The following is a 19,394-nucleotide window of genomic DNA, read 5'->3' as shown; positions in this document are numbered from 1 at the left end:
TTTTTGCACACCAGTGTATAGCGGTCTCAGCGAAAATTTCTAGAAATTGAAGCTTTAAAACGCGGTTGTAGGCCATATTTATCGACCTTAGGGTAAAGGATGGAGCTTAGAGACTGTCCCCGATCGATTTTTTTTTTTTTTGAGCAATCACGATTGCTTATTGTTTTCACTTGACCGTTTTTGGCGTCCGTGCCTTTTTCAGCTTGGACCAGGCCTGCAGCATTACCGTCCATCGGCGGCGGCGAGGTTGGTCCTGAGCACTGTCCCCCGAAATCCACTTTTGCTGGGCGGTGGCGTCCATGTCCCACACACACGAACGCCTACACACACACACACACACACGAACGCCTACACACACACACACACACACGAACACCTACACGCACACGCACGTACACAACACTCACTTACACACATGCATACATACACTTACGCACCCACACACATGCGCCTACACAAACACACACGCTCGTGATTGCGAAAAACATAATTTAAATTCAAGATGCCAAAAATTCAAATTAATTTTTTTTTATTTTTTTATTTTTCTTTTTGTCCAAATCAATTCCTCCTCCCCCCTGCAAGATTTCGAAATTGAAGGTTCAAAAACGCTATTTTAGACAAACGTTGAAGATTTTATGGGAAGAAGGTCCTGAAGCTCTTTTCTGGTCAAATTTTCAAAGTTAAGGTGCAAAAAACTAAAGCAATGTTTTATATTCAGAGGTTATTCCACTTAAAATTTTTGAAAGTGTAGATTAAGAAACCAAATAGCTTATGATCGGTGGTTGGAAAAACTACATTTTTTTTTTTTTGTAGCGAACTACAACTACTTTGTTACAAATGTAGTTAACTACAGCTACAACTACTTTTTTTTAAATGTAGCAACTACAAACTATTTTTAAAATGTAGTCGCTACTTCGCTACTTTTTAAAAAATAAGTGAATAAAAAGCACACAAGGGTTTAAAAAAATTAAAGTCGATTTTTCAAGTTGCATACCCTTTTATATTTTTCCTCTTATGTCAAAACAATTGTGAAAATTTTTCATATAATTTTAACAACGGCGATTCGTACCGACTTGCGTCTGAAAATATAAGGCAGCATTTGTATGCTAGGCCAAATTAAATGAAAAATTTAACTTAACCTTGAAAAAACCCACATGTTAGAGTGCTATGTGGGAGACTTAAATATTGCAGGAGAGCAAAAATTTATATTTAACGCTAATTACCTACTTTGTTGTTTATATTTTTCAGCTTGTTAGGTAATTTCTTCAAATTTACTTTCCATTTTTCGAAAATATGTAGAAATAACATTTTTTTTAAAATACTAAGCACTTTTCATAACGCACTCATAAGGAGGAAATAACTTTTCTGGGTCATAAAGGACAATTGAGGTATTCCTGTAGTTATCAATTATTCCAAGAAAAGGACACCAGAAACATGTTTTTCAGCTTGATAATTTCGTAAAATTTAACTTACATTTAAAAAATTATGTATCGAAATTAATTAATTTTCTGAAGAAAATTATGGCCAAGTGTGGAACACCTAAATTTTTAATAATTAATTCAACTTGAATAAATGTTTTGTGGTGCATAGTGGGGTATAGGGACAACATTTTATTAACAGAAACTTCGAGTTCCTAAAAAATGTGGGTTTTTTTAACTTAACATTATAAGTGCTGGTTCACACCTTCAGACGGAAGTCGACACTGGTTGCCGTTAACAAGTTACATAAATCTTTTTTTCTTACAATGGAGTCGTTTCCAAAATTTTAAAAAGTATTTTTTTTCTGAAAGAGCATGCTTAAAAAATCTGACCATTTTTTAAATAATTTGACTAAGTTTAATATTTTTAAAAAAATACTTAAATCGGTGTGCTTTTATTGTTTACGCTTCCACCGAATACATCACAAATGATGAAATGCCATACAGTGTTGCTATTCACAGAACAAAATATTTAATTCGCATCTTTACTCACGTGTATTGGCAACGAAAGGGTTGGTAGAAAGCGTAGAGCGCAATATAATTCGCTTCATGATTATCATAACGTGGAAACGTTTAAGAAAGATGCGCCAAAGAACATCATTTGTGACGGCATAAAGGCCACGCCTTGTTTGAAAAATTGGACATTTTAAAAAATTAATTAAAAAATAACTGTTGGGAAAATGAAAGTATTTTTTGGATCCATGTTATTATTTTTGCTTATTCTATCAATTTCGGTGACAAAAAGTACTACTTTTGACTGAAGGAAACAACCCCATTGTTTTGACGTAAAAAGAAAAATATAAGAGGGCGTTCGACTTGAAAAGTCTACTTGCGATTTTTTTTGGGGGGGACACTCTGTAAAATACCTCCTAACGGACACCCCTCTTATGCGGACAATTTTTAATTCCCCGATTCCAAGGCAAATAACATTATTAAACCCCTGTCTTGCGAACACCCCTCTATTGCGAACAAAAAAAAAAAAGTCCCGCTAGTGTCCGCATTAGAGGGATTTCACTGTATACACAAACACCGTAAGAGAAAAGTTTTAGTTTGATAAAACAGCTCATCTGAACATGGAATATGACGAAGAATGATCTATTATTTCTTTTTTTTTCCACATATGTCCGTTATCATACTGTTATATAACACTGTAATGCTCGTATTAATTGTAAGCCGGCCAGGGCATTTCAATATTATCCTCTTCTATAATCTTTGCAGTAGTTTCTTTATTTGATGAATACTGTATAAGCACTTATTTTCGTGGGACTTCAATTTTCGAGATTTTCGCATGCCCGTCGAAATTACGAAAATTTAAGCCATGGGAAATGTTTCTGTTTTTCAACTTTCAGTCTGTTCATATAAAATTCACAAAATTTCAACTCGCAAAATCACCAATATCTTCATTTTCGCGAAAATAAGTGTTTTTACAGTATTGGAACAATTATCTCTGAAATTTCATCCACTGAGCAGTTTTGGCAGCCAAAAAAAAAAAAAAAAAACTAATGTTAGTTAATTGGCGGTTATCGCTAATTCGTATACTTTTCTTGTTAATTCAAGCTCTAGTCAATACAAATTTTGGCGAAATATGAAAATTACGATGGCAAACAAATGGCGGCAAACAGATGGAACGTATTGTGTCAAAGTGATATGCTTAAGGTCAGCTCGTATTTTTATGAGTCTTATTTCTCATTGCATTCACTGTTGTACTTGTGTAAAATTTGCGCCAGTCAAATGCGCTTGAACCTCGATTATTTTTAAGTTTATTTAAAAGTAGTTTTCAGAAATCGCTACAAACTACTATTATTTTGTATCGAACTACTCACTACACTACTTTTTTTTTTAAAGTAGTGCGCTACACTACAAACTACTAAAAAATGTAGCTACTACAGTAGCGTCGCTACCTGTAGCGCGCTACTTCCAACCACAGCTTATGATATTAGAAAAAAGGTGATATAGGAACCCTTTCCCGAATATTTTCTGAAATTCAAGTCTTAAAAATGCGATACGCGATTGTAAGGCCATATCTTGTAATATTAGAGCCAGTAATTTTTTGAAATTAAAGCTCTAAAAACTCAATTTTAAGCGATTTCCAATGTTGTTCGGTAGTTGAGGGCTTTCCACTGGAAAATTCGCAAAATTGAAGACCTGAAAACGAAATGCAGATGCTCCATATGCTTCCGGTGTGTGGGGAGGGAGGGGGGCTTCGGAGGAGTAGCATTTTCCTATTTTTAGACGAACTAGAAAAAAAAGGGAAGAAATAGGACAAGGGGGAGGGGGTGATTAGCTGATCAATGAGCTGTAACTGTTAAATATTTTTAATTGAAAGATTTATATTTGAAAGAAATTAAGATTTCTCCTAATATTACTATAAATTTATAAATATCACTTTGTTTTCCAAAGACGTATTCTTATCTTCTCATCAATGATAAAGAATACTTTTGGGCAGTGATAGCCCGATCGGTAGAGTGTCGGATTCGGGGCCGGAGGGTCCTGAGTTCGAACCTCGATGGTCGAAGATCCACCGTCGTCATTAAAGGGGACTGGGCGACGTTAAATATGCTCGTGGTCTCAATGTCCTCCAAGTGAAACGATATCTCTGGGGGTGCTAGCACCAGGTAGCTATTAGCTCCTGGTCTAGATCTAAATTCTCATTAACTGTTCGATCCGGTGATGGTGCTGCCATCTATCGGTATAAAAAAATAATGGAGGCAAGGCACTTAGTATGCAGTCCTCGACATAAATACAGTTGTAGTCAGTTGTGACTCGGAATCGAAGAATACTTTTGAAAAACATTCAGCTCAGCATTATGGAGGGAGGGGGGGGGGCGAACCTCGTGGGCCCCCTTTCTAGTTACGCCACTGTTCTGTTTTGACCCTATTAAATGGTTGTAAATTCATTCATGTGAGCGCCTGTTAAACTATTAAAAGTAAATTTCGCTTTAAGAAAACTTCGGAAATGCAGCAACATTTCATTTCCACTGTAACATTTCTGCTCTTTCTCGAAAACACTAATTTTTTCGGGCATGTAATCCGAGTTTACTACCTAAATTTAGAAACTAGGATTACAGGGATTTTAGTAAACTAGGCCAATATATATTGGAAGGGGGTGGGGGAGTCATCATCACTTTGGGATCAGGTACACGGGCCTCTTCTGGGCTTCTGATTGCGCCGCTGTGGTGCAGTTTAAAAACAGATAAACAATGAGTTAAAATTACACAAGGATACAACTTTTGTATATAATCTTACTGCTATTATAAATACAAATACAAATGTGACGACCAGCAACAGGCTCTGGGCCCAGCTAGGCTGGTCCTAGTCAATTAATTAGTCCCCAATGAAGATTAATGGCCCTCTTAAAGCTATCCACTCCCTTGCTCATTACCGCCTCTTCCGGTAAGCTATTCCAAGTGCCCACGACCCTGCTAAAGTAGTAGTTTTTCCTGATTTCCAAGTTAGCCTGAGATTTAAATAGCTTAAAACAATGACCCCTTGTCCTGCTTTCCCCGCAAAAATTTAACCATTTACATCTTTCATTTTGATAAATTTAAATAACTGAATCATGTCCCCTCTGACTCTCCTTTGCTCCAGGCTATACATGTTAAGCCTATTAAGTCTGGTATCATAATCTAAATCTGAGAGTCCCCTTACTAATTTAGTTACCCTTCTTTGAACCCTTTCCAATACAAAAATATCTTTCTTCAGATAAGGCGACCAAAACTGAACAGCATACTCCAAATGAGGTCTTACTAAACTCCTATATAAAGGCAGAAGAACTTTCTTAGATTTGTTTGAAATAGATCTATTGATAAACCCAAGCATTTTGTTGGCTTTGTTACTAGCAATACTGCACTGTTGACTAAACTTGAAGTCCTGATTTATAAAGATACCCAGATCCATAACATTTTCTGCCTGATTTATGACTGAACCCTGTAAACGATATCTCATACGCTTATTTCCATGACCTAAGTGTAGCACTTGACATTTCCCTACATTAACTGCCATACCCCATTTATCTGCCCACTTAGTAATATGATCTAAATCCTCTTGCAGCTGTTTTACTTGTTCTTCATTTTCGACAATCCCCATAACTTTTACATCGTCAGCAAAACAATTCATGCTTCCAGAAATATTTTCATTGATGTCATTCATAAATATAATAAACAAAAGATTCCCTAAAACTGATCCCTGAGGAACCCCACTTAAAACATCACTCCAATTAGAATGATTTCCTCTCACAACTACTCTTTGCTTCCTAACAATAAGCCTATTTCTAACCCAAAGTAAAGTTTTTCCTCCTATTCCTAGGAATTATATATGCGAAAGTTTGTCTGTATGGATGTATGGATGTTTGGATGTTTGTTACTCTTTCACGCAAAAACTACTGAATGGATTTTGATGAAACTTTTCAATAATATAGTTTATACATCAGAATAACACATAGAGTAGTTTTCACCCCGTTATGGGGGGCAAAACCCCCCTAGGGAGGCGATAAAACCCAATTTTGGTATAAATTCTCTAATATGAGGTTGAAAAAATGCTTGCACATATTAACATTATATGTCCATCGAAAGCTTTGATTTTTCTGCTGAAGATGGCACCTGTTCCAAATTTTTAAGTTGAATAAAAAACGAGTTATGAGCTTTTTAGTTCCATGTTCGAAGGCTTTCCTCAACACAATATAATATTTAGGGTATCACCTCAACTCCCTGCTGATAGCGACAATTGTTCTATTACATAAAAAGTAGTCGAAAACTTTGTACTGCATAGTGAATAAAATATGACAACGTATATAAAGTACAAATTGAGAATAGAAAAAGGTTTAAAAACTAGCAAACAGCTGTTTCGGCACTCAAATACAACACGGTTCGGCACTCAACAGCTGTTTCGCACTTTGAGTGCCGAAACAGCTGTTTGCTGATTTTTTAACCTTTTTCTATTCTCAATTTGTACTTTATATACGTTGTCATATTTTATTCAATTGTTCTATTGTTGACTATTTTTGCTTTTCGTCTGACTTCGTCTGACGTTCAAGGCTTTTCTCAAGTTAAATTTTAAAGTAAGATTTTTTGCACAAGGTAGGCAAATAATATATGGATTTGGCTGATTATTTTCCAGTTTTACGCAACTTTGAGGCAATTAATGGTTTTTTTGTTTTTTTAAAATTTATATGAAATGAGAAGTTTTTTGTACTATTGTCCGCATTTAAAGGGGAACTTAAAAAAAAAAAAAACTGTTGTGCTTAATCTGATTTTAATGGTATTTTTACTCTGAACTTTTTTGGTATTTTAATCAGGACTGTTTACGTTATTAAGAAACAGTTGATTTCCTTCATGTGGGGAATTATAAAAGTTTGATGTTCTCGCTCTAAAGGGATATTAATAGAATCTGGATTTGTAGTGACTGATTATTTTGGAGACTATTTCTCCGGTAAGAAGCTATACAATAATTTAGATAGCAGATGTAGCGCTGGACACCATTTGACGGGGATGGGAATTATAAGGGAAATGGTTAAGAATTGTTGACCTCACTCGAATTGGAATTTTTGAGAATTACCCAAACTAACTTCTTTACAACTCCTGAACGTTTTCCTGATTTATATTGTGTGATTTTTTTTGGGTATCTTCCCAGTTTCGCCGACATTTCATTACACCCCCCCCCAATTTTCAGTTTTCATCATATTTTTTGATATATTAAAGGGGGGGGGGAATGCATTTTAAGTGTCAGCGAAACTAGGGAGAAACCATTTTTTGGTAACTGACCTCTCCCTGTGGTGACCATTAACTTGAATTAATTGAAAAAAACTACATCAACCATCAACGTGAGCGAAGCCGCGGGTAAAAGCTAGTTCATCATAATTGCATCGTCGGTAGTATATGAATTACATTTTATTATTATTTGAAAATAATAGATCATTTGAAAAACAATTAATAGAAATCTTTTGCTTAAAAATTAGGGGTGGCAAAATAATAACTCTGCCCTTGACTCAAAAAGTAGGGAGGCACTTGCCCCCCTATGCCCCCCCCCCTAGTTTACGCCTATGTTTCTTTCCCTGGAAGTTTTTCGATATTGAAGTTTTGAAAACGCGATTTTATACCTTCTTTGGTAATGCAGGAGAAAATATGGGATGGGGGATGCTGGAGAAAATATATCTTTCTCGGCCGTGTTTAGAAATAGAATCTTCAGAACGCAAAATTTTGGACCAATAGTATCTTCGGTGGCATGGGCTGAAGGTCTCGGGGACTCACTTCCTCGAAAAATTTTATAAATTCAGGCCGTGAAAATGCCGTTGCAGATGATGTTTTGAGATGTTATGGAATGAGAGGTTTCGGTGACCTTCGCTTGGAATTTTTTCTTCCCCTATCTCCCCTCGTAGATCCATTTCTGTTTCAGGTCTGACCATATGGGATCGAACTTTAAGGGTGGGAGGAGGGCAAGGGACACTTGTCTCTATAGGAATTTTTAGGAAGAGAGGGGCATTACTCTTGGGAATGTCTTGACTTGAAGCTTCCCTCCTTTACCCGCACCTTTATTTAAATAACTATCAACGTTTAACTAATAGGAGGAAAAAAAAAACAGAGTCAATTTATAAAACCTTTGATAAATTTAAAACGGAAAAATTCCTTTTTGTGCAATGTATTGCTTTGAACGAAAGATAGATTTCAAAAGTTACACGTACTAAAAGGTCAATTTTAGGCCGCTTGTGGGATGTCAGAGAAATGACAGAAAAGGGGGAAGAGACGCAGGAAGAATCGCAGATCGCACGAACTTCCAGAATTTCTTTTAACTTAGTTTAAGTCAATCTTTTGTGGAAAAAAATTTAACGATCTGGATTTTTCTCGCAGAGAATTTTTCTAAATTGACGTCAAACATAGCGAATTTCATCAAATGAAGGTTTGGGGTTTCCCTCCAATTATTTTTCAAAACTGAAGTTACCATGAGATAAGCTTTGTGACCTTTTTGAATTCAGGAGCCCTTCCAGGACATTTCCAAAATAAAACTTTTAAAAACGCAATTTTACGTCGTTAAGGGAATGCTGAAAATTCGGGAGGAGGGGGGGGGGAAGTCAAGAAAATTTCCGATTTTGAACTCTATTTTTGGTGGCGTTGGGCAGGGAAAGAAATAAGATTCGATGATTTTCGCTGCAATGGGGCGTAGGGAGAGGATTCGAGCAGTGGCGTAGCATAGGGGGGGGGGGCAAAGGGGGCACTCGCCCCGGGCGGCACTTTGATAGGGGCGGCAAAATCTGTAACACCACATTAAAATCAATTTTTTTTAAGACCGCGCTTAACTAGAAATGCCAAATTTTGTCTCACTAAATCAACATCAAAAACGTTTTTTTTTTTTTTACTGTTCAGTTCTAAACTGTCGCTGGAAATTTTTCTCATTGAGCCACGAGCACGAAATACTGGACACTAACATACATGCGGACCATTTATCACTACTGGAGAAGACATAGTAAGACGAGAAAGAGAGCATTTAACCTCGTTGGAGAGGATTTCAAATCACAAAGATCGACAAGCAGTCAGAGATCGACTGGGTCCTCCAAGAGGGCGCCAACCTTGAGTACTAAAGGGCGCAAAAAAAAAAAAAAAAACCCAACAAAACCCTCAAATGTGCACAAGTGGTTAGATTGCGTAAAAAAGAAGAAAAAAATTAAAGGTTTCGTTGTTTGAGGACGCAAATAAAATGAAATTAAATTTAAAAAAAATTGAATTGTTTTACGTCTTGAATTCAAATTATGTTTTTCGCAATCAAGATTCACGTGTGTGAGTGTGTGCAGGCGCGCGCGTGTGTGTACAGTAGGCGTGTGTGTGTGTGTAGATGTATGTATGTATTGCGTGTGTGTATTGGGGATAGACGCCACAACCACTGGCCACCACCCAGGTTTGGTCTCGCTCGCGGAGGCCAGTGGAAGGTGGACTTCGAAGTTCGTAAGTTAACCTTGAATGAACGCTAATAACTATTTCTAACCATGGCCACGAAAAATTGTCCTCTTAATAAGGCACAAAATAAAAAAGGGGGCGCATAGGTAGGTTTGAGTGAGCAAAAAAAAAAAAGAAAAAAAAAACGAGGGTGCACAGGTTTGAGGGCACAACAAGAAACGAAGGCACACAGGTTCGAAAGCGCAAAAAAAGGGGAAAAAACAAAAACGAAGACACACGCGTTAGAGGAAGAAAACAAAAGGCGCATAGGTGTGGTTTAGGGCGAAAAAAAAAGTGCACAGGTTTGAGGGCGTAACCTCCCCCCCCCCCCAAAGAAAACGAAGGCTGACAGAGGACGTTCGAGGGCACATCGGCCATTCCGCCCCTGCAAGTAGTCATTGCCTTAACAAACTCCGTAAGTGCGCCTCCACGTGTTTCCAAAAACCTTATGCGCCTGTGGTTTTTTCCGCTCCCTTGATCCTGAGCGTCTTCGTGTTTTTTTTTTTTTTTTTTGCACTTTTAAAGCTGACCACCCCCGTTTCCCTCCCCATTTTTTTTCTTTGCCCCTTGAACCTGTGTGCACCTTTTGCGCCCTTCAGGTTTGGGAGTCAAGTTTGGCCCCCTCTTAGGGGACCCTGTCCGCCCCTGGTAGAAAGATCTGTTTCTGGGTCCAAAACGTCAATTGTGAATACAAAATGAATTATTCATCGATTTTTTTTCGAAAAGGTCTATAAGCCTTCCCAGCACTAACTTAGGCAAACTAAAAATTTTAACGAAATCGATCCGGTATTTTCCGAGCTTACTCCGGACACATAAATTTGGAGTTTGTGTTTTATTTATAACTAGTGGCAACCGCACGGCTTTGCCCATAGTTGAAAATTAAAAGGTGTTTTGGTTCGCCTATATATTTACAAATAATGTATGATGAATTTCTCGCCAATTGGCTTGCCCATATTACGGTTCCACGTTATGATAACTTTGTAATTTACTCGTCCATCTTATGATAATTTTGTTCCGGAAAATGTTGTTAAAATTGGAATAGAAAAAGAACCACATCGAATTTTCGAAACATCGCTTCGAGGTGCACACCCCCATGCTACATACTAACTTTGTGCCAAATTTCATGAAAATCGGCCGAACGGTTTAGGCGCTATGCGCGTCACAGACATCCTACAGACATCCAGACATCCTCCGGACAGAGAGACTTTCAGCTTTATTATTAGTAAAGAAAAGAAGGTACTAATGCTAAATTATAGGCATGCTTAATATAATTCGAAATCTTAATTATATGTGTGATCTTAACTTTAATAAATTTTAAATAATTCGGGAAGTTTTGCGACTAAAGGTCTGTAAGGCGACTCATATACAACATACGGTGCTTCAAGATTTATTTATTTTTTTTAAATATGTATTTATTTTATTTTATTTATTTATTTTTTCAACGTGCACATTTTTTCGGATATGGCGCTCATAGAAGTGAAGCCGATACTTTGATTTTGCATCGAGAAGTACAATCGAAAACAAATTGTGGAAAAAAAGAAAAAAAGATCGTTTTTTGTTGATTTTTACTTCCTTTTACAAAAAAGGAAATATTGTATTCGCAAAAAAAATTTCACTCAAAAATCGGCCTAAATTTCCATTTTCTCACCCCCGAATGAATGTTGAGTTTTTTTTTTTTGACCCGACCACACGTGAATCCTAGGATCGTACAGACAACCGAAATATCCATTTTGACGACCCCCAAGTTAATTACAACGAATTTTCTCGTGACGTCCGTATGTACGTGTGTATGTGCGTATGTGTGTATGTGCATAGGTATCTCGCATAACTCAAAAACGGTATGTCCTAGAAAGTTGAAATTTGGTACGCAGACTCCTAGTGGGGTCTAGTTGTGCACCCTTCCCTTTTGGCTGCAGTCAGATGTTCCTAAGGGGATTGCCCCGTTTTGGGGAGAAAGCATTGTTAATTTCGATGTAAACTCAAGTGGTGTTATAATTTGTCGGACACCTGGCAATATATCACCAGTCTTTTGTTCGTTAACTTTTATCGTCAATTTGGCGACAAATTTGGCGATTTTTTTTAAAAAAAATTTGGTTTTAATTTGGCCACTGTTGGTGATATTTAGAGAGTAAACAATTGAATCGCATTAAAATTGCCAATAATGGGGAAATGACATTAAATTGGAATAAAAAGAAGTCATATGATGCACACATCAGCTCGTTTTAAAATATTTTAGGGAGGAATACCACCTTGAGGGTCCCTCCTTGCGACAAATGTTCATGTTTTTATACCTTTCTTTTCTCTATGCCCTCTCCCACTCCAAATAAAAACGAGCTGATGTGTGCATCACATGATTTCCTTTTACTCCAATTTAATGATTATAGTGCCTCGGAGTACGCATAGAAACACTTTAAAAGTTTTCACCCCAAGTTTGCTGCGAATCGAAGCAAGGAAAACGTTTTATAGAGATAAATTTTCCCAATATTGGCAGTTTTAATGTGATTCAACTGTTAACTCTCCAAAAAAAAGTGAAATAGAAACCAGATTTAAAAAAAAATTTAAAAAAACGCCAAATATGTTGCTAAGTTGGCGACAAAACTTGACGATCAGAAGCTTGGCGATATATTGCCAAGAGTTAGCCAAATTATAACAGCACTTGAGTTTGCATTGAAATTAGCAATGATTTTACCACAAAAAGGTGTAAAAGACCCCCTTTGGAACATCTGAATGCAACCAACAGGGAAGGTGCACAACTAGATTCCACTAGGAGTCTACGTACCAAATTTCAACTTTCTAAAACACACCGTTTTCGAGTTATGCCAGATATATACGCACATACATATGTCATGAGAAAACTCGTTGTAATTAACTCGGGGATCGTCAAAATGGATATATCAGATAGATATGTTCTTAGGCACTTATCCCCGTGTGGTCGGGTCGAAAAAAAAACTCAATATTCATTTGGGGGCTATCAAAATGGAAATTAAGGCTGATTTTTGAGTGAAATTTTTTTCGCCAATACAATAGTTCCTTTTTTGTAAAAGGAAGTAATAACTGTTTAAAAAAAAAAAAAAAATAAAAAATAGGAGGGGAAGGAAGTGGCACTGTCTCCAAAACTCTAAAATGGGATGGGTAGGGGGAAACGGTGGTCATATTTGGATTCCGGGGGTCATTTTATCTAACGAGGTTTTATATCCATACATTGTACAGAACTATATACATTTACTGATACAATCGACATTGATAGTGTTGTTGAAGATTTTCCGTTGGTGCAAAGTAGAAAATTAATAGTTTAGGTTAAGAAGATTTTTTTTTTTCAAGTATAAATATATGTATCATGTAATTTATAATCATATTTTTGCTTCCTTTTATTTCCAATAAAAGGTTTAAAAATTGCTACCAGTAAATACAGTTTTCGATCACGTTTTAAATGTTTTGATTTAAGGAAAATATTATCGCTCATAATGCAATAATTTTTGAAAAATATTTCGATCAACAATATTTCCTGTTTGTTTAAAATGTAAAATATATTTTGGATAATAAAATCTTGTTTTCGTTCAGTAAAATATGAAAAATGTCGTTTTTCTTGGGGGAGAGGGGGGCATTTTGCAGGAAAATGCAAGAGGGGCGGCAAATTTGGTGCTTGCCCCGGGCGGCACAAACCTACGCTACGCCGCTGAATTCGAGATTCCCTCCCAAAACGTTTTCGAAACTTAGTCAAAGTTAGACTATCTTTGGAAAGGGAGAATTCGAGGGTTCACCCTCTGAAATTCTTAAAACTGTAATTCTTCTTTTCCCTTATGCTTTTGAAAATTTTCAGTTTTCTGTGTTGACCTTAGGGAAAGGAATGGGAGGGGGGGGGGGTAGTTTTTTTAAAATTGAAGTTTAGAAAATTCAATTTTTGGCTAACTTTAGAGATTAGGAGAATGAGGATTTCGAGATCTCCCTCGGAAAGTTTTCCAAATTGGATTATTAACGACGCAATTTCAGGCTATCTTTGCTACGCAATCCTTTCTGACAAATTTCAGTTTTAAAAATTCAATTTCAGGATACATATTGAGACGTTAGTTTAGGAGGTGAGTGCTCTACTTCGGACACTTTTCGAAATCGGAGGTATAAAAATGCATTTCTAGGCAATTTTTGGTGAAGTCAAGAAAAGGTCATTCAGCTTTTGTGCCTAACTGATCCAGAGCCTCATTTACCTTTCTTCAAGTCTATATCAAGTTTTAATAAAAATACATAAAGGGATTAGGATTTAGCGAAACTCAAATGGGATGAATTTGCCGCCCTCAGAAGTTCCACCGGGGGCTGGGGTGTGCCACTGCCTAAGGGCGGCAAATTTCAGGATGGCAAAATGTAAGGAAACAAAGTTTGTTCCTTATATAGGTGTTTTTTTTTTTTTTTTTGCAGCTCAAAATGTAGAGGAGAGGATATGATTATGGGGTGGCACTTGTCAGCAGCGCCTGGGGAGACAAAATTACTAGAGCAGACCCTGCAGCATTCATGATGGTTTCAAAAAATATAGTTGCGGCGATTTCTGAAAAATTTTGCACTTGCTGTCAAAATGAAAAAGATGAAGGGACGCCGTAAGAGGGGGGCGCACCGGGATTTATCCCGGCGTCCCGGTGGGCCAGCACGGGCCTGACTGTGGGGTAGGATTTGAATATTTTACTTAATTTAATCGGTTCTTTACCAAAACTCGATTTTCTACGAGAAGGGGAGAGTGATTTTTATTTAAAATAACGTCGAGGCCACCCATATAGGGGGCAAGAGGGAGCTCGAGCCCCTTTCAGAAATTAGAACTTCCTTGCTTTTAGTACTTTTATCTAAAAACATTTCTTCTCCTGCCATTAATGAATGAGTCATTGAAAATGTCAAATTTTAATGACTCTAATCAGTTCTGAAATCGGTTTCCATGGAGAAAATATCCTGCTAATCCATGATTAAATTAACTGAGCCCCCCCCCCCCTTACAATTTTGCATACGGGCGCCCATGCATAACGTGTATTTTAATCGGATTCTTCTTAACAGGAGCTTTAAATCTTCGCAAACCAAATAAGATTGCGAAGCAATTTTCGGGAGTTAATGAGCAAAAGCACACACACAAATAATAATTATAGTAAAAAGTTCGCTTAGGAATAATTTAATGTATACTTACGGTAAACCCCCCAGTTCCGCCGACACTTAAAATCGCATTTCAACATACACATCAAATAAAAATATGCAAGTATTTTTAACCCCTGTGTTGGAAATTTATTTCACAATTGTGTCTTAAACTGAAATTTAAAAAAAAAAAAAAAATAATAATAAAAAAAGAGAACTACCACAGATTTTTTTTTTTTCAAATAGCGAAATGGCTTCGTCCGGATGTCTTCCAACCAACGGTACCAGAATTGACATGATAGACATTACCAGTCCGGATGAGGTAGGGTTACAAACACACGCAAACAAACGCACACATTTATTAATAGACACGTTTAGTGGTGACGTCAGGGGTTGCCAGAAACTCGGGGAAGTTTCCAAACATGCCGTTGCTATGCGCGTTGCTAAGGAAGAAACAACATAGGATCTTCGTACGAATAGGGTTAGAGCGATGTTTATTTGATGGTTTCTTGCCAATTAAATGCTTAAATAATTTTTTTAGTGGTTTCAAGTTACATATAAGCCACCTGCAGACATCATTTGACGAATATCGATAGTTTTTACATGTGAATCGGGTTAAAATTCGGCAAAACATAGACTTATGTGGAATACAAGTGTGTTTTCTAGAGTTATACACTCTTCTTATTGTTATTTCTTTTTCTTTGGGTGGAGGGGAACAGCTCCGCCATTTGAGAGGGTCTGGAAAGACATTGCCCCCCTCCCCCGCTTTCGGAAAATTGCTGTATTTCTATAAATTTTGCGCAATTTTTTGTCTTTCGATGCAATATGCATTTACTGTATATGATTTAACCCCCCCCCCCCTTTGCAGAAAAATTTGAAATGACGATATTTTTTTTTTGAATCCTGTTTAAAGTTTTCTAAGAATTTGATTATAATTATTTTCTTCGGGCGGGATTTTTTTTTTTTTTTTTTTTTTTTTTTTTTTTTTTTTAATGGTATAAGTAATTTTTTGTTTGGGGAAGGAGAATTTTTCAGATTTCTCGATTGTGATGCTTGTTTGCATTGAAATTATTTTTTTTCGAATGGGAGGGGGGATGTTAGGTTACATTGTCCTTATTCTAATGCGAGTTTGATTGGGATATTTTAGTTTAAAAGTTTTTCTTCTGCGAGAACACACACGTAATTTAAGTTAAACTCCAATTGAGCTCTATTCCGAATAGGAATAAAAACTAGCTTGAAGAAATTAACAAAATTCCCATTGAACCTAGAAAAAAACTAATATGTATATCCTTGTCCCCCCCCCCCCCCCCCAAAGAGCAATTACTTAAAATTACGCGCAGCAAGAAGAAATATCCCCTCTCCCCGAAGAAAAAAAGAATTTAATTGAACTATGCATTGCAAATAGTAGAACAAACTGAAATTTTCAATGTATATTTATGTATATTGATACAAAAAATATGTATAACAAGTAGAGTAAAGTAAAAATCCCCCGCCTCGGAATACAAAAAAAAAAAAAAAAAAAAATGATTAAAATAATCGTGACAATTTGAAGAAAACACGCAATTCTCCCTTTCCCCCCAAAGAGCCCGAAGGAATGGAGTTTCATTAAAATATGCATTATTACTGGAACAAATGCAGAAAAATTCTCCCCCCCCCCCTCCAGGTATCGCTGACTAGGCTGACATGGTCTCTCGTCTTCTAAAGAAAAGAATGCATACAATTCAATTAAAACTACTCCTCTTCCTAAAAAAAATAATAATAATTAAATTTCGCTCTAAACTTTAAAAGAAAAATCTCACCCCCCCCCCCCCCCCCAAGTCATGATATATCAAATTTCCTTGAAGGGTACGTGCAAAAAGGAAAAAGTCAATGTACGAGTATGTTGCGTCGAAAAACAGCAAAAATTACGCCAAATTTATAGAAATACAGTTATTTTCCAAAAGACATGAGAGGGGCAATACCTCTCCTGACCCTCTCAAATGTCGGACCTGTCCCCCTCTCCCCCAACGAAAAGAAATAACAATAAGAAGACTGTATAACTCTAGAAAACACACTTGTATTCCACATAATTCTATGTTTAGCCGAATTTTAACCCGATTCACATATAAAAATTATCGATACTCGTCAAATGATGTCTACAGGTGGCTTATATGTAACTTGAAACCACTTGACGTCACACTAAACGTGTCTATAGTACGGACTAGGGGACCCCCCCCCCCCACTCGTTTGCCACCTGCGATGACTCTCCACGCTGATGCCCAGCGGCGGGTGACGATGTCAATTGACGACTTTAATGATTCCCTGATGTCCGTTCAGAAGGGTGAGACAGCGCGGAGCACCTTTCCCTGGATTTCCTGTACTCAACGGCATCAGTATTGAGCTGCTAGACATTGCCAGGTCAGTTTGTAGGAGATTGAGTTACAGATAGACAGACGCGCACAGAGTACCGAGCACCGTAATCAGCAATGAATTGTCAATTGAAGACTTACCTACATTTTAGTATGAAATTAATAACAACAACAAAAAAAAAAAGTTTTTTTTTTCTTTTAACAATGTTTTTTTTTTTTTAAATCTGATGCAGAAAAATTCAGGGGTTTGTTTCCCATGGATATTTAATTTAAGTTCTACGAGTAATTTTTTGTTCTCATATGAGAGAATTTATGAAAAATTAAGATTAAAAGTGGGTTTCCGAAATTTTAAAAGTATTTTTTTCCTGAAAGTGCATGCTTAAAAACATAGAATCTGACCATTTAAAAAATAATTTGACTAAGGTTAATATTTTTAAAAATCATTTTAATCGGTGCGTTTTCATTTCTCATGCTTCTGCACATGACAATACAAGTGATGAAATACCATTCAGTGATGCCATTAGCGCAGAGCACAACTTTCAATTCACTTCTTTACTCTTATGTGGTGGCAACGATATGGTTGATAGCAAGCTTAGAGCGCAATATTTAATTCGCTTTTAAATTATCATATGCTGGATAAACGCAGTAGACAACGAGCGTAAACATTCAGCGCGCCAGTGGAGCAGCGCCAAAGTACATCACCTGCGACGTCATAAAGATCACGCCTTGTTTGAAAAAGGGTAAATTAAAAAAAATAATAAGAATAAAAAATTAAACGTTTTAAAAATAAAAAAATTTCCTCGACCGATATTTTTTTTTTTGCTCATTCTACCAACTTTAGTGACTAGGAAGTAGTACTTTTGACTGATGGAAACAATCCCATTGGAATAAACTAATAATCAGCTATTGACTCCATGCTAATAATTAATAGTATTATCATTACCCGGAATCCGAAACATTTGTTTAAATTTACATACCTTGAATTTAAAGAACTTGTACCATTCATTGAGGTAGGTTAACGTTCCTGAAAAACAATTGTAAGCTTCAATTTGAACGTCTATTGCGAGAAAAATAAAGGTAAAACTGAACAACTACAGGAATTAAATTTTGTCGCGAAAAGAAGTTCATTATTTTTTAGAACCACTGAAAACAAACTGTTACCATAGCAACTATGAATGACTTCATTTCAATCATATATGTAAAAATAAAAGAAAAACATTTTCTCTACTTTAATGTCTATGGATCATTCGTTAAAATTAGCTCTATTGAAACGCGCCTGGTTAGTCACCAATTTACCCAATTAACCACAATTCGCCAGTTAGACATACGCGACATAACCTTGGTTTATTACCGGTTGCTCTATTCGAACATACCCTCTGCCATAAGTTTTTAAGCTGTCAAGAATTTGTCCGTACTTGTAACTGGTAATATTTACATTTGTCCACTGTGGTCATTTGTCACTTTTACTATTTTGTTTGCAGGCTAAAAGTTTCACTTGAATGACATTTAAATATGGATTTTGCTGAATTGAAGACAAAAGGATGGTATGTTTCAATTAAGATTATTTTCAAAAAAAAAAAAAAAACAGGCAAAATTTTACATCTTTAATGTAAAGTTTCTTAATGAAAACATACGGGCTAAAAATTTTCACTACACCGAAACTGAAAGCGATTTTGATGTAAATTTAGAATGTATACTACATCAGCTTAGGAAATTAAGCCTTTAAAAAATAAGAAATAAATGAAATTAAATGTTTGTAAAAGAAGAGGTAAGATTTGTTTCATAAATTGCTTTATTAACTGAAATTTTTTTTTGTTAACAAGCAGATGTTTCACAGCTGCATTAGAGTGTAGAATAGTAGCTGCACTGCTATTTTATTTATTTAACATTTAGCTGTGTACTCTTTCTTAAAAGAGAAAGCTAAATTCAAGAACTACAAAATTAAAAAAATTAGCAATATTTTATGATTACCAAAATATTGATATTTACGACGGATTTAGCCTTTGTTATTTTTTATCTCCTCATAAGTAGTTTTAAGTAAATGCTGATTAACATACATAGTCTAGCCATGAATATTACTGGCCATTCGGACATTTGATGGTTTATACACTTGACAGGCACTTTTCAAGGAATTTCAGAGATTTATTTTATTGCTTTCAAAATCTCTAGAACGATTAAAATTATTCTTGGCACTTCATTCGTTTTTTTTTTTTTCAGTCTCTGCCATATTAGTGCTTGTTTATCTAGTTTTACAGAATTGTTATAGCTTCGTTAGAAACGCCTGTTTAAAGTTAAAAAATTGATATCACTTAAGGTTTCTCATAGCAACATTTGTTTTCCCATAAGAAAAGAGGTAGTGTAATATTTTTTACTTGTGCTAAATAAATTAACAGTATTCAGTAGAAGTTAGATAAAAGCAAGCAATAACAAAAGAACTTCCAAAATACTGAATTTGGAATTAAAAATAAATAGCAAGTTATGAAACATATGAGTCAGAATAATGTATTTTAAGGCAGTATGCTTCAGAAATGCGAGAACCATGAGT

General features: G+C 36.1%; 2 protein-coding genes across 3 annotated transcripts in view; one reads left to right on the top strand and one right to left on the bottom strand.

Annotated features, from left to right (window-relative positions):
- The window catches only part of LOC129221630 (uncharacterized), a 98,281-nt gene extending 80,322 nt beyond the window's left edge, over positions 1–17,959 (bottom strand). For both annotated transcript variants that reach the window (XM_054856156.1, XM_054856164.1), the window contains exon 1: positions 17,827–17,959. In XM_054856156.1, the coding sequence (XP_054712131.1) occupies positions 17,827–17,855 (29 nt within the window). In that variant the 5' untranslated portion in view covers positions 17,856–17,959. The remainder of the gene's footprint in view (positions 1–17,826) is intronic.
- Positions 17,960–18,273: 314 nt separating this feature from the next.
- LOC129235323 (tudor domain-containing protein 3-like) overlaps positions 18,274–19,394 on the top strand; it is a 67,717-nt gene continuing 66,596 nt past the window's right edge. The window contains exon 1 of the mRNA XM_054869062.1: positions 18,274–18,393. Coding sequence (XP_054725037.1) covers positions 18,362–18,393 — 32 coding nt within the window. The 5' untranslated portion in view covers positions 18,274–18,361. The remainder of the gene's footprint in view (positions 18,394–19,394) is intronic.

Source organism: Uloborus diversus, chromosome 1, assembly GCF_026930045.1.
Source record: "Uloborus diversus isolate 005 chromosome 1, Udiv.v.3.1, whole genome shotgun sequence".
In the NCBI taxonomy this organism is placed as follows: domain Eukaryota; kingdom Metazoa; phylum Arthropoda; class Arachnida; order Araneae; family Uloboridae; genus Uloborus; species Uloborus diversus.
Note: the sequence above shows the minus strand (reverse complement) of the source record. Positions and strands in the feature narration are given on the sequence as shown.